This window comes from Lycorma delicatula, chromosome 1 (assembly GCF_047948215.1).
Source record: "Lycorma delicatula isolate Av1 chromosome 1, ASM4794821v1, whole genome shotgun sequence".
Classification (NCBI taxonomy): domain Eukaryota; kingdom Metazoa; phylum Arthropoda; class Insecta; order Hemiptera; family Fulgoridae; genus Lycorma; species Lycorma delicatula.
Window position 1 is genome coordinate 94856856 of NC_134455.1, and position 15756 is coordinate 94872611.

At 30.1% G+C, this 15756-nt stretch overlaps 1 protein-coding gene across 1 annotated transcript in view; it reads left to right on the forward strand.

Annotated features, from left to right (window-relative positions):
- Window positions 1–15756, forward strand: part of EndoG (endonuclease G, mitochondrial) — a 33221-nt gene that overhangs the window by 892 nt on the left and 16573 nt on the right. Inside the window, exons 2-4 of the mRNA XM_075358036.1 lie at window positions 443–636; window positions 7395–7631; window positions 14016–14196. Coding sequence (XP_075214151.1) covers window positions 443–636; window positions 7395–7631; window positions 14016–14196 — 612 coding nt within the window. The remainder of the gene's footprint in view (window positions 1–442; window positions 637–7394; window positions 7632–14015; window positions 14197–15756) is intronic.

The following is a 15756-nucleotide window of genomic DNA, read 5'->3' on the forward strand; positions in this document are numbered from 1 at the left end:
CAGATAGTGTAACATTTATTCACTATTCGTCAGTGGATTACTCCTGTGATATTCAGTAGGCCACAAAGTGATCCCCATTGAGTAAATACAAATGTGGCATGTTTATGGTTATAAAACAAAGATTTTCACTTCCATGTTGGTCTACGTTTGCATTTAAGGTTGTTCATCCCACTCCAGAAGTTTAATTTCAGTAGTGACTATATCCAATGGTTTAAATGGTACAACTAAGTCCTTAGTCCTCTCTTTTTGTTTAAAATTGTAATGGGTACTTATTAATTAAAAAGGGATGTTGTATTTTTTAGAATAATTTTTGTTGTCATGATTTTAAAAAAAATATTTTTTCTAATTATATTTTGCATTAACCATTACATTTTAGATTCCCCTATTTATTTTTTTATTATTTTGTTTTTTCTTTTTTGTACTGATACTAAAATTTTTTCAGATCATGAAATTTGGTTTTCCAAGTTTATCAAATCTGAGAACATTTGATGATTATGTTTTATCTTATGACACACGTGCTAGAGTTGCTTATTGGGTTTTTGAACATTTTACTGCTGACCGACTAAAACCAAAAGATCAAGTTAATAGGTCACTTTGTAACTTCTCTGAGGATGAATCTATTCATAAATACTTTAGGTAAGAATGTTAATTAAATACAGAAAGTATATATTAAGTAATTGAGTGATACTTTTTACCCAGTGAAATAATAAAAATGAAGTATAATGTAAAGTTGATAATTGAAGTTAATGAATGAGTTGATAATAACTCATGTAAAAATAAATAATAAAAACAAACATTTTCAGTTCAAGAGATGAAATAGTAAAAATTTAAAAAAATACGATTTTTGCATTTATTTATTACCACGTAAACTTATGATAAGAAAGAAAACTGATAATTGTATTTAGAGAAAAAAGTAGTACAAATTTCATGGTGATAGATCAGATTAATCAAAAGTCAAAAAAATTTTATATTATCATATTTTAGGAGAGAGCTGCTTCTAGGAAAGGGTATTTTTTGTATATTTTTCCTATTATATTTCTTATATTATTTTCTGGTAAGATTAAAAAAAAAATCATCTAATACAATTTAGGGATTTTTCAGAGGGAGGTATTTAATGATGAATTTAAGAGAAAAAAAATTAATAACTTAATTAAATTAAGTATTAACCAACAGTTTAATAGAATCGATCTCTGTAATACACTAGTACTAAATACAAAACCAAATTTAATGGGTATAAGTTAAACTGTTCCTAAGATATAAACCTTTTCTTTCTTTTTCCTGTTTAGCCTCCGGTAACTACCGTTTAGATAATTCTTCTGAGGATGATATGTATGAGTGTAAATGAAGTGTAGTCTTGTACATTCTCAGTTCGACCATTCCTGAGATGTGTGGTTAATTGAAACCCAACCACCAAAGAACACCGGTATCCATGATCTAGTATTCAAATCCGTGTAAAAATAACTGGCTTTAATAGGACTTGAACGCTGTAACTCTCGACTTCCAAATCAGCTGATTTGGGAAGACGCGTTAACCACTAGACCAACCTGGTGGGTTCCTAAGATATAAACCAAAATAATATTACTTAAACATGTATTGCTAGAAGATCCATTTTATACTTTTGAATGATTTCTTAACTACAAAGTAGGATTTGTGTATGAATTTTTGCGAGTATTTCACTTTTAAACTGAATATGTTTATTGTTTTTTTTTCTACTATATATGGTGATTGTGTTTCTTTCATATATTGTGTAACTGTTTTTAATATATTCTGAGTTTTTACATGTAATAAAGATAGTTTATTGCAGTTTATTATTGATATGTGTAGGATAATTGCAAATAAATTGTGCATAAATATTTTAAATGTTAACATTATAAGAAACAATTTTTATGATAAAACATAATAAATCAATATTTTATTTAGAAAGTACTTTTTTATTACTTTGATAAATATATAAAAATTTCAATTATTAATAAATCTGTCATTAGATATATTCATAAATTGAAAGTGTTATATAAAAGTAACTAAAATTAAACATTAAATTTAAAAAAAATATATATATATATATATATAATGTGCATTAAATTGAAAATAAAAATGAAATCGCCAAAATAATAATAAAATTTATTTTTTTAAATCCTTTATAAATCAAGAGTTTCATGAAAAATTCTTACCATAAAAAAATAATATTAAATATAATAAATAAAATAATAATTAAATTAAAAATATTTTCCTCCAACTAGTTGGTTAAGTGTTTTACGAATGAAAATTTATTGCGCTGATACTAAATGAAAATTGTTGGAAAATTATACTGTTATTTGGGGAGGAATGTTCAAAAGGAACTAAAACATGGTATACACATATCAAGAAGGCTGAGATTGAAATTAGCAATGAAATAAGTTAAGTATTGATACACATATGCAATACAAACAGGTAAGTTAAATGTGAAATCAATGGGATTCAGCTGGAATATGGTAATTTATATATACTCGTATATGTATAAATTATATATATTTATGTATACAAAAAATGCCAGAATAGGAGAGCTGAGCACAGAAGTTAGAAAGTATTTATTTTTTGCCAGTTTGTTATTAGTCTAATATAGGATAAGAAAGTACTGAAAAGTGCTAAGAAGTATTTTATAAAGCTTTTATGCTTATTTCTTATGCTTCATGCTCCAGTCCTCGCATAGTTGGGGTGTTGAAAGAGATAAGAAAGAAGTTAAATTCAGGCAGTTGAGATTGAATTGTTAAGAAGCTTAACAATTCAATTTTAGTATCTTAACACGTTGGATATCATATTTTTTAATGCATGTAATTTTATAATTTATCCCACTGGGCTGGTCTAGTGGTTAACTCATCGTTGCAAGTTACTCAATTTTCAAAGTCAAAGATTCTGAGGTTCAAATTCTAGTAAAAGTTACTTGCTTTTTATGGATTTGAATAGTAGAGAGTGGATACCAGTATACTTTGGTGGGTGGGGTTCAATTAACCACACGTCACAGGAATGGTTGGCCGAGTGTACAAGACTACATCTCATTTACAAGTCATATTTATCATCATCATCTCGTTGGTTTTAGGGAGGGTACTTATTGTTCACTAGTTGAACAGACTGCTACATACACATTAGGAAAAGTGATCTTGATACTTTAAAAGTTCTCATTGTCTGGTATTTGTATTTAAACTGGTGCATTACATAAAAGCTATATTTTGTAAGCTTTCATCTCTTCTAATGCTATTTTTTGGTCATTGATAGAATTATGACCATTTTTTTACATGTTGCTGCATACATCTACTTATGTCAGTTCCTTTTTGTATCTTAAAAAATACTCTTACTACATATTAAAGCAGTAAAGCAGTACATATTAAAGCATAGTAAAGCGCTTACTACATATTAGGCATATTAAAGCAGTAAATGATTCTATTCTATTATTTTCTAACTGGTATGGTATGTACCTATGAGAAAAGTATTTATATATTTTTAATAAAGTTGATGTATGTGCTGGTTCATTTCTACTTAATTTAAGGATTGGTTTAACCTGCAATTATGAAATCTGATATTAGGAGAAATTGATTATTTAATTTTAAAAAAAATCAAATCACCAGATACTAAATCTTGAAGAGATTTAGGTTTTTAAAAAAAATATAGTTGGAAATATTATAGAAGAACTGTTGAAAAGTATCCTTTTCTCTAAAAATTGAAATTTTAAAATTGATGATATTTTACTGTCTCAAGCTGTAGATTTGTAATTTTTATTTAAAAAAAATAAATAAATTTGCTTAAAATTTATCATTTTTTTAAAAATAAAATAAGTAAGGCCGTCAGCTTATATTTAATTATTAGCGGCTCTGAACACAGTTTCACGCCTGCAGGGCCATCTGTCTGCTATTTACAAAGCCACTGCAGTTGTTGTTTTGATGGAGTAGTTGTTTGCCTGCTAGTGAATGCAGATCACAGTGTCCGCAATGATCGTTTCTCCCACCAGTTGTGAAGTGCACGCTGTGGTTTGATTTTTGTGTGCAAAAGGATCTTCAGCTGCTGAAATTCATCAGGAGTTGTGCCAGTGTCTGACCTACAGTAACGAATGAAGGAAAGCTTAGACAGTGGTGTTGAGACTAAAAATGGCCGACGAAGAGTGGAATGGCAGACCCAATACTCAGACCAACAAAATTGTTGAACAAGTGAACCAAAAACTGCGACGTGATCAGAGATTGATGATTAGTACTCTGGCTGATGGATTTCCACATGCTGGACACAACTTTATCTACACGATTGACACAGAAAAGCTCGGATATCACTAATTGTGTGCAAGGTGGATACCGAAAATCCTCATTGACCAACACAAAGAGCAAAGAATGTGCAGTGGACAAGCTTTTTTGGACCGCTATTGACAAGATGGAGATGATTTGTTTTGCCACATTGTTATGGGTGACAAGACGTGGATATCCTCCACCACCACAGAATCGAAACAATAGTCAATGCAGTGGTGCCAATCAAGTTCCCTAAAACTGAAAACGTTTAAGCAATGTCCATGCTCGAGTCTAAAAATGCTGGCTACCATTTTTTGGAACAAAAAGGGCGTTATTTTGGTTGATTTCATGGAGCGTCGATCAACAATTACAGCTGACGTGTACTGGAAAATGCTTACCAAACAGACGTTCGATCCAAAATCAATGACGCAGGGAAACTGTTATCCAGCATAATCCTCCTTCACGACAACATGTGTCCTCACACTACTGCCTTAACCAAGAAGAAGATTCAAGATTTTCATTATGAACTTTTTGACCACCCTCCATATAGTCCCAACCTTTTGCACCTAGCGACTACTTCCTTTTCTTTCATTTCAAAAAGTGGCTTGGTGGACAACGGTTTAAAAACAACAAGGAACTCAAGACTGCTGTTGTCAACTGGTTTAATTCTCAGGCAGCAAACTTCTCTGCAGAAGGGCTTAAAGAAACTGGTGCAGCGTTATGAAAAGTGCTTAGAACTGAAGGGCGATTACGTGGAAAAGTGAAGTAGATATGTAGTAAACTAAAACTGTAAATAAAAAACTTTTTTCACGCGTTAATTTTTTTTAATGACCAAATGGTCCTTACTTTATGAATATTCTTTGTAATATTGATTTCAGATCAATTTTAAAATAAAATTGTTCTGAAATTTTCTGTTCCAAGCTGTAGATTTGTTACTTTTATTTATTTTTATTTTTTTGGAATGATGCTTTATGAGGATGGGAATTATTGTATTAACCTTTATTGCAAAGATAGTACATTTTACAAACTTTAAAAAATTTTTTTTTTTGATAGCTCAAAATATTGTTATAGAGTTACGCTAAATTTTATAAACTTTTGTTTAACAAACTTATTAACAACTCATTGTACAATATTTGTTTTATATTTTACACTAGTGTTAGTTAAGAGAATTAGTAAGGTTGTGTGAAAGTAATAGTTTTTATGTTTATAATTAGGGAGAGGTTTTTAATAAGTCCTACACAAATCCCAGGAAAGTTCAGCATACTTATGGCTATTTTTTTCTTTTTCATTGCGCTTATACTTGTGTAGCTTTGCACAGTGTTTAGTTATTTATGAAACCTGGAAACTGGTGTAATCATTTGATTTCTGCCCACAAAACTTTTTTTTTTCCATTTTCCCAGTGATCAAGGAAATTCATACTCTCCTGCATACCTGGTTTACTATATTATTCAGTCTGTTGATAAAATAATAGTGGGGTTTTAAATGGTTATAGCTTCAGAACAAAGAATTTTAGAGAAATGAACTATACATTAAATAAAAGAGAAACACTCCAATTTTCTTAGTTGTTTAGTAAATTCTGATGTGTGCTCCCTTAGATACCTTGCAGATGTCAAGATAATATTCACTCTTGCCATACATGGCAGAGAACATCTGGCGTGGTAGAAAAAACAGCTTCAGTGCCTTATTTTTAAATGGTTCTGATTTCAAACTTGCACTAATAGAAAATAGAAATCCATGGAGTATCCCAAAGATAGAAATCCATGGGGTATCTTCTGGAAGCCATCGGGATCAGGCAATCCACCCTTCTCATTCGATTCATCGCTGAGGAAATGTTTCATTAAGAAACTCCTGCACAATTGCATCATAATGTGGAGGAGCTCCATCTAACTGGAAAATGGAATTCTCTGGCGCTACACACCCTTATAACATATCCAGGAAGATATTCTCAGTTATTATTTTTTCAGAAAAAAAGAAGGGACCAATAACTCTGTCATGTCCAATAGTGCACCACACATTCACTTTTTCATTGTCACACAGATGTTTAATAACAGCATGTGGAGGTTCCAATGTACTTGTCTAGAAACATGAAATGTTGCTTCATCACTGAAAATGAACTTATTTAAAAATTCATCATCTTGCTCTAATCTATCCAGAATATCTACAGCAAAATCAATTGTTTTAGAAATTCCCAACTGTCTAGAACACTGCTATATTGATTTCTTTGGGCTATGCAAGAAACTTGTTCCCACTGCTTCACTTGTTTCATCAGACACTGATGGCCATCGTGGGCGTGTTTGCTTCAGTAGGATGCCCCTGTTTCTTTGAGTTGTTTGTATCTTCACTGAATGTTATTTTCATGTGGGAGGTCTTCATTGCACACACAATGGTATTCACAACTAAGACATGTAACTAAATCAAACATAGGATCACAACATACACTGAACCTTCCTCTGCACTGCAAACATGTTGACTAATGTCCATGTACTGCTTGCATGTACTGGAAATACAATGCGCATGTGCTAGATTTCGCATACATAAACTGGGAGTGTTTCTCTCTCATTTAATATACCGTTCATCTTTCTAAATGTTTTTTTCTGAAACTGTAACCATTTAAAACCCCACTATTATTTTACAGACATGCTGTACTTTCTTTCAATTGACAAACATGTTAGCAGGGGTTGTTACTATTGAATATTACCAACTTGGATATTTGTCATAGTTTGTGATGTCATTTTAACACTCATATTATTCAATTAAGCATTGTGAAACAAAAGCAAGAAAAGTTTTGATTACAAGTTATGAAACCAGAAATTGATACAGAGGCATAAATGGCTACCAGAATGAATGGAATGGCATTCAGTATATAAGATTAATAAAAACATAGGGTACTGCATATTTTTCTTTACATATTTTCAAATATACTATATTAAACTAAGGTTTGTTGGTGTTGAAATGTACATCTTTACAGCCACAAAGATTCAAGTTAAAACAAATAGTGTTTCTGTTCAATTAATAATTACTCCATTACTTTTTCATATGAAATTTTTAGAAAGTTTGCATATCTTATATGTGTGTATATACGACACTTAATGCATATTAGAGGTTATGGTGAGAAGTTATGTATTAAGTGATTTGTGTTTAATTCAGATCCACAAATGCAGATTATAAGGGTAGTGGATTTGATAGAGGCCATTTAGCTGCTGCTGGTAATCACAGATTGTCTCAGAAACATGTTGAGCAAACCTTTCTTTTATCTAATATGGCTCCACAAGTTGGTGAAGGATTTAATAGAGGTGCATGGAATCAGCTAGAGAGACATGTTAGAAAATTAACAAAGACGTATTCTAATGTATATGTTTGTACAGGACCTCTCTACTTACCACGGTAAGATATTTTTTTGATTATTATTTAATATGAAATAAAGAAAATTGCCTTTCTTTTATTTTACTGTAAACTTAATCTCTGTATTACTCTTATTTACTCTATTGCTTTCCTTAATTTAATTTTTTTAATTCATATTTTATCTTCATTTAATTTTTTATATTTTTAATTCCTTCATTTTAAACACTTAGTCACATTATTTTATTATTACTGATCAATCTTTTTAATTTGCTGTTGATTGAACTACATTTATTTTAGATTTTCACCATTGTTACATAATATGATGGGTATCATCGGCTCTTGGAATAACTTTATCAACTTATTGTATATTACTTACGACTAAATCAGTTTCATATAGAAATAATTTTTAGAGGCCCAACCAGTATTTCTTATAAAAATAAATGTTTTTATGAAATTAAATGTCTATGAAAGAGTAGGTAAAAAATGAGGCTCTAGATATATTCAAGGGATTGCAAGAGCCCATTATTTTGGTATGTGGTTTAATATAGATGCAGCAGTGATGAGATCAACTTTAAAATTGATGAAGGTTAGAAACTCACAAAACTCTGAAGATCATATAGAATAGAATTATTTGTAGAGATACAACAGAATTTGCAGAAGTGTAATTCAGAGTTTAGAATTATTGAAACAGGACATAGAATATTAGCTCAATATTTAAAAGTTGTAGCTATTGAAATGGAATTCTTTATAAGAATCTGTTATAAAACTAGATTAGATAAGTGGAAACAATGATGTGCAGCATCAAATGAAGTTAACACAAGTACTGTACATGAAATGGTGAAGAAGTACCCAATATGGGGTGCAATCATATGAACAGGATGATGAATGTAAAACTTTAAATAAAGTTTCTGGTTGTGCTTCAGCTGGAAGGCAACACAGAAGATTCTACATAACTGAAATGATGAAATTCAACAAACTATGTCTTGTTGTAAATTCAACAAACTAAGAATGACTTGTAGTTAGGAAAAAATAAAAACTGGGGGGCATAGAAGCAGCAGCTCTAAATTTCTACTGTGGAATAAATGTAAAGAAATTTCTAATATTGTGCAACATTTTTTCCATTAAATTTTGTATTTCGTTCTTTTAAAATTCGAACCAATTAGACATTGAAACGAATAAGGAAATGCAAAAATTCATCCAAAATTTCAGTGGTCCTATGAGTCAGTGCATTTTGGAGTACTTAGAAGTTTTAGTAACATCTTAAACAATCCAAATCTTTAATCACTCCACTTTTAAAAATCATTAATGTATTGTACAGACTTCTAGCAATTCAAGTTATCTGACAGAACCTTTCAGGAATAAAGTAAATTCCATATTATCAGAGTGCATACTCATGAATTCATGAGCAGTATTCCATTGATTTATGTTAATTATTGTAATCCAGAATTTACTGTTAACTAAGAGGCTTTTTTAAAAAATAAGTGCCGGTTATTAATGAAAAGGCTGGCAACAAAGAACTATACCATGCATCAAATATTTTATTAACTAGCTGTTGTCCTTCTTTTCAGTAGTCTAATATATTTACCTTACGTATTGTTTTTTGCTGTGAAAGTTGCGCAGTAAACAATCCCAGTTGTGAATTCTTGAGTCTTATTCCATTTCTGAAGGTTATGCTTCTGAAGTTCATTATGAACCGAGTGAAATTTATGGATTTACAATAATGAAAGATGGAAAGACATTTAATGAAGTCCATGCAAATGTTCATGATGAAGAAGGAAGTGGAAGGCCTAGTGTTCAAAAAGATGATCTTATTGATCAAGTGAAAGCCAAACTTTGAGGAAACAGACACTTTATAAATAGTGTTCTTGCAATAGTATTTCCGAACACTATGTTGTGTAGAAAGTTTCTGCAAAATAGGCTATTGTAAACTTTCCAAGAAAATTGACTAGTGTGCACAAAAATAAAAGGATGGCAACTGCTTATGCATTTTTGGAGTAGTATGGGAGAAAGAGAGAGAGAGTGGGAGAAGGTGAGGGCAGGCCAACAAATTTCTTCCCACATCATAACTGGTGATGATGAATGATTGAGGTGATATGGGAATTGATCCATCACAGCCAATCCAACATTGAGGAAATTGTTCATGTAGGTAGTCCCTAACATGTAAACTCCAGTGTGGTGGTATGCCACCTTGTTGGAAGTAAAGATTGGGTTGCCAATGTTGAGTTTGTGAAACTGCATACTCCTTTAATTGTCTAGATAAATTGCGCTAGTAACAATTGGCTCAGTGAAGAAGAATGGTCCAATCACTTCATAAGCAGTCAACACACACCAAATGTTAATTTGCGGGCTATCACTTTGTGTTTGTCAAACAACATGAAGGTTCTCGCTATCCCAAATATGAAATTATCACAGTTAACATGGCCAGAAACATAGAAGATAGCTTTGTCAGAGAAGACTACTTTTTTTAAGAATGCATTATTTTTGTTCACTTCACATAAAAACATCTATGAACAGTAATAACAAGATCCACTTTCATGAAACCATAGTACGCACATCTCCTGCATGGTAGCCATTACTCAACTGATGATTCTGCCTGGTGTTACATCGCACCAGAGTTTTCATTCAAAGTCATCACTAATTAGTATAATGACTGTTGATTCAAAGTCATCACTAACTAGTGTAGTATGTACACTAATGTTTGAAAAAATCAACTCATACTACCTCACTTTGTTCATTTTTTATTAACTCCTAAGGTGTGCTATAGTGTAAAATTAATATATAACATTATAATGCATGTTATAAATTATATTTACTTATCTCTAGTTTAAATAAAAAAGTAATATAATTTTTTTTTAAATTTAGCTTTAAATAACTTTTATTTATATTGTTATTTTTATTATTATTATTACTACTACCAAATATTGTTCAATAAACTTTGTTATATATGTTCACCAAAGAAACCTTTCTGACTACTTGCTCAGGTTTACATCTATGTAAACTGGCATAAAATTCTAATAATTGTAAGTGGCTTGCTCCAGAGTATCCTCCAGGAACAATCTATATATATACACTCCAGACAGAAAATCTGTAAATATTGTTTACAAGTCCATTTTTTAGATTATGCTGTTCACAAACTATTCCTTAAAAAAAAAGTTAAAAGCTTAAAATAAAAAACAAAACAAAAAAAATAAGAAATGAAGTAGCCATCTTGCAGTTTTTGTCGGGTAATGCTAAGAACCATGCAAAATACCTTTTTACCCATATAAAAGACGGGTAATCGACTATAATTACTATTTTTAAGGTGGAGGTCAATTTTTCTGAAATACGCATATTTCAGATCTCAAAGTTCCAAATCCTGTCTGGTCTAACTGTTACTTGAAGAAATTACAATACACTGATTTTTTTAAATAAATTGAACAGCTTTATTTCTTATATTTATCATTATTCTCACAAGAATGAGGATAATGAACATAGAGGAAGGTCTGGCTAAATGGGAAGAGCAAGGGAAGTGAGCCCTACTTGCCAGTATAAAATATATTTCATATCAGCAAAAATTTTTAAATAATTTAAGTGTTTTCTTGATTTATTATTATTTTTTTTTTTTGTATGAAAAGTTTTAGTTTTATATTATAAGATAAAACTTAAATGTGCTTTGTCAGACCACAATTAACATTCTAACTGATTTTAAACATCATAATAATTAGATGCCCTGTTATGTTGTCAGAGCTATTTTGCTATAAATAAAATAATAATAATTAAAGAATGTATTTTTTTTATTTATTGCTATTTCTTGACACCTTTGGATTTAAAAGCAAAACTTCATTTAACCTTGACAAAAATCATTTAAATCTAATTAATGAAGTAAAACACCTGTGTCGGTTTATACTAATTGATCTAAAAAATGAAATAAATATATACCAATTTAAAGCCAGTACAGTCTTTTATTTAGAAATCTTTTACATATTGTTATGCCCTTTATTATCATTTTTACACTCAAAATAAAACTTTGCTCTGCTTTTAAAAAAATGATACACCTCAAGTCATCAAATTGAAATTATTTTTTTAAAGTTGTCACCAATTTTATAAGAGAAATTTTAAAATCTCATCGTTTTTAAATACGGATGGATGGTTGAAAAAATTAATTAATAAAAGCAGCAATTTATTTAAACTTTTCTAAGAAGCACTAGTTTTGTTTCATATCAACATAGACTCCATTTTCAGAAGGTGTAGTTGTTGCCCACTGTTAAAAGTATTAGAACCGGGGTTTTCTGCTTAAGCTATTTTTCATTATACATAAAATAATTTTAATTCCTTATAATTAATAATTTCTATTAAATATTATTTGTAGTTTAACACTATGCTTTTGCACAGACATAAGTTAACAGTTAACAGCTATAAGTTATGATTACTGCATATTTATGTTTCTACTGTAAGGTAGATAATAATTTTATGAATACGTATTTTGGCTTATTTTAAATTATTTTAATACAGATGCTTTGTTTGAAATGTACATAAAAATTTATTTGGTATATGTGTAAATAGATCTGTATTTACATTCATATTTCAAATAATTAATTAATCTAGGCAGTTAAGAATTAAATCCTTTTTAACAGAAAACAGTAGGTTCATAAAAATATTTATTTCATAAAAAATAAATTTTGTAAATTTTTCATTGTTACAATAAGCAATCTTAGCAGTCCTTTAATAAAGTCTTTTCTTATTATTTTTTTAATAATCAGTAATTTGACTGGTATGCTACCGTTTTCCAGTACTTTGTATACAGTTGTAATCTTTTAACTTCAATATAATTACTACAGTTTCCATCTTTGGTTCTCTCTTTTATAAATACCTATCTTTGTTTTCATCTACAGCTTTTTCCCCTCTACATATCCCACTATTGTCAGAATAATTAAATCTTTATTTATTTAATTTTTGAACCATTAGCATAGTTAAATTTTTTTATTAGCTCAAATATTTCTTCTCTCCTGTTCATTTTGAAGACCTCTTCATTTCAAATTTGTATTAACCTAAATTTCAGCATCCACCTGTGGCACCACATTTCAAAGAATTCTATTATTTTTCACTTGTACGTATTTCACTACACACAAATATTTTCAAAAATTTATTTCTAATTCATTATCTGTTTGATGCTAATAGAATTATTTTTGGAAAGTCAATAATCATAGTTTTGGCTTATTATAAATATTGAAGTAGAGAAACGGGCCACATCAAACACTGTCTATAAAGTGGTCATAAAATTAAATTACTAAAGAAGAAATTTTTTTAAATGTTCATAAACAAAAGGGAATTATAATTAATGGGACTCTTTCAAAAAATTATGCAGAACAAATTTTAATTTTAGTATAATCAATAATAATAATTTTAATTTTAGTATATTTTCAATTTTAATTTATTAAAACCCTTTCTGTAAAAGTTTTCAAAATAATATTAAACTATTATTTACTATTGTAAATTTTATTCACTGAGGGGGACACAATTCATTGAGTTTTTATGTTCATAACCTAGTTTTCACCTCGGTTCATAAACATTTTTGCCTTTCTTGAAACAAATATTATCTTTTCTAAACCAATGTAATGCTTAAATTTAGTTGCAGTTTGGATTGAAGGTTTTAGTTGTGTAGACTTTTTATGAAACTTTATACTAAATGATAGTTTTTATTTCTTTCAACAGTTTTTATTTTTTGTTTTATGCACTGGTAGAGATATTTCTTTTATAGTTTATTTATTATCTAATAAATTATCTGTTACTTCTCATATTAACTTTTTTTTAATACTTACTGATTGTGTAAAAATGAAAATTGCTATCTAATTTTAGATTTAGTAATTTTTTTTTTTGTTAATGGCCTTTGAGCACTTTCTTGTTTTCCATTTTATTCCAATAATCATTTAGCTTATTTATTTTTTTGTATTTAATAGTTGGCTGCAGTTTACAGAGTTGCCTCTTTCACTCATACAATCTTCAAAAACTATATATACAATTATAAAATATATTTTTCTATTTCGTAACCTATCATATTTTTGAATTTGTTATAAAATTGTTTAGTACTATTGTTAAGTAATCATTTTTGTACTACAACTGTAGAAAGAGATTTCATTTCTCCCTGCTATTGCAGAAAATAATCAGCAGTGAGGAATAAGTATAAGTCTATATTCATAACTCAAACTCAAGTACATTAGCCAATAGTTTAGATTACTTTCTAAAGAAATTTTTATTCATGTTTAGGCTGTAATTATAATTCAGATGCCAAGTACAGTTTATTCATTGTATCTTTTCCAATCTAACACTACCCAGCGTACAGTGCATTAATTGACTGAATTAATTATTAAATTACAATTTGTAATAGTTGTAATGATTCTGTTTTTAAAGTAGAAATTATTGTTTACTACATTTTTAATTTCACTTCAGTAAGGAATCTGATGGGAAGAACTATGTTAAATATCAAGTTATTGGTGCAAACCATGTTGCTGTTCCTACACATTTCTTTAAAATTGTTATAATGGAAACATATGATGACCATTTACATATGGAAGCATATGTAATGCCGAATAAAGAAATTGATGAACGCACACCTTTGTTTGCTTTTCAGGTAAAAAATTTATTTTTGAAATGCTATTTTAATTACATTCTACTTTTTTATTTTTATTATTAACATTTTAAAAAAATAATTTAAAATACGCATATTTTTTTGAATAGCACGACAAAATATGACATTTTAAAATTACTAAAACCTATGAATGACCCACTTCAAAATTAGATAAATATTGTTCTTCAAAAGACTTTCTGGAATTATTTTGCAGATTCTTCTTTAATGTTTACTGTTGGAGAAACTGGATAATCCATAAAGTTTTTTTGAATAACAATTTCCATAAACTGATTAGAGTTATTTGTAATATTCTGATATTTTTACAAGATTTAGTTAAATTTTGTAAGTTATAAAATGAACTAAATATATTTTTTATCTGTGAAGGAGCACATGTATCATTGTGATGTGATTTATATAATGCATAATTATGAGGGTCATTCAAATATAAACAGGAATTTTGTCGCGCAGACTGAGGCAAAGCAGTGAACATGGTGGCGGTGCTGAAGGTGATCAGTTGAATATTTGTGGAGGGAGCAACTGGCCAGCCACACTCATAGGCCACATTCCCACTTCAATCGCAGATTGTCTGAACAGGAGGTGCCATCGTCCTTTGCTCAATGAGTTATAAACCAATTTCTACTCCATGAAATTTTGACTCGACTCCAGGCACAGTTCGGAGATGCTGCCCTGTCAAAAAATCAAGTATTTGAGTGGACCAAAAAATGTTGAAATGCCTGTGATGCAGTGGAGAAATCATGAACGCTGTTCACCGACCAGCATCGATTGTAACATTCAGGCTGTTTGTGAGCTTGTAGAAGGTGAATGCCACATAACCATCACTGAAATTTCATCAGAGGTGCGCATAAGTGTTTGGAGTGTACATACAATGTTGTCAGACATTCTTGGATACTGAAGAGTGTTGACAAGGTGGGTTCCATGTCTTCTCATTGAGACACAGAGAAATGTCCGGAAAGACATCTGGCTGCAGCTTCTGCATCACTTTGAGGAAGAAGAAGAGACATTTTTAAATTATATAGTGACCTAATAAAATGTAGATTCACCACTATACCCTGGAAACCAAGAGAACAAGTATGGAGTGTGGTAAAATGGGGAGTGGGCACCGATCAAGGCCAAGAAATGCTTCTCAGGTGGAAAAGTTCTGACAGCTGTGTTTTGGGACTCAAAAGGTGTGTTACTGATTGATTTCCTACATGAACAAAGAATGGTAAATGTGCATACTAGTGCCAGTTGTTGTATGATGTCAGGGCTGCTTATTGCAGCAAACAACACCAGCAACTGATTTGCAAATCCTCCTTCTTCTTGACAATGCACAGCTATATACAGCAGCTCGGACTTGCAATAAATTTGCTAAAATTCATTGGACCCCTCTTAAACATCCACTGTGTACAGTCCAGACTTCTCACCATGTGATTTCCACATGTTTGGTTCGCTGAAAGAAGCTTTAGGAGTGGAAAAAGTTTCATACAATGGATTGTTGTGACAGCCATCTTGTTTTTTTGATGACGGGATCAGGAAGCTACCTATCTGTTAGAGAAAAGTTCT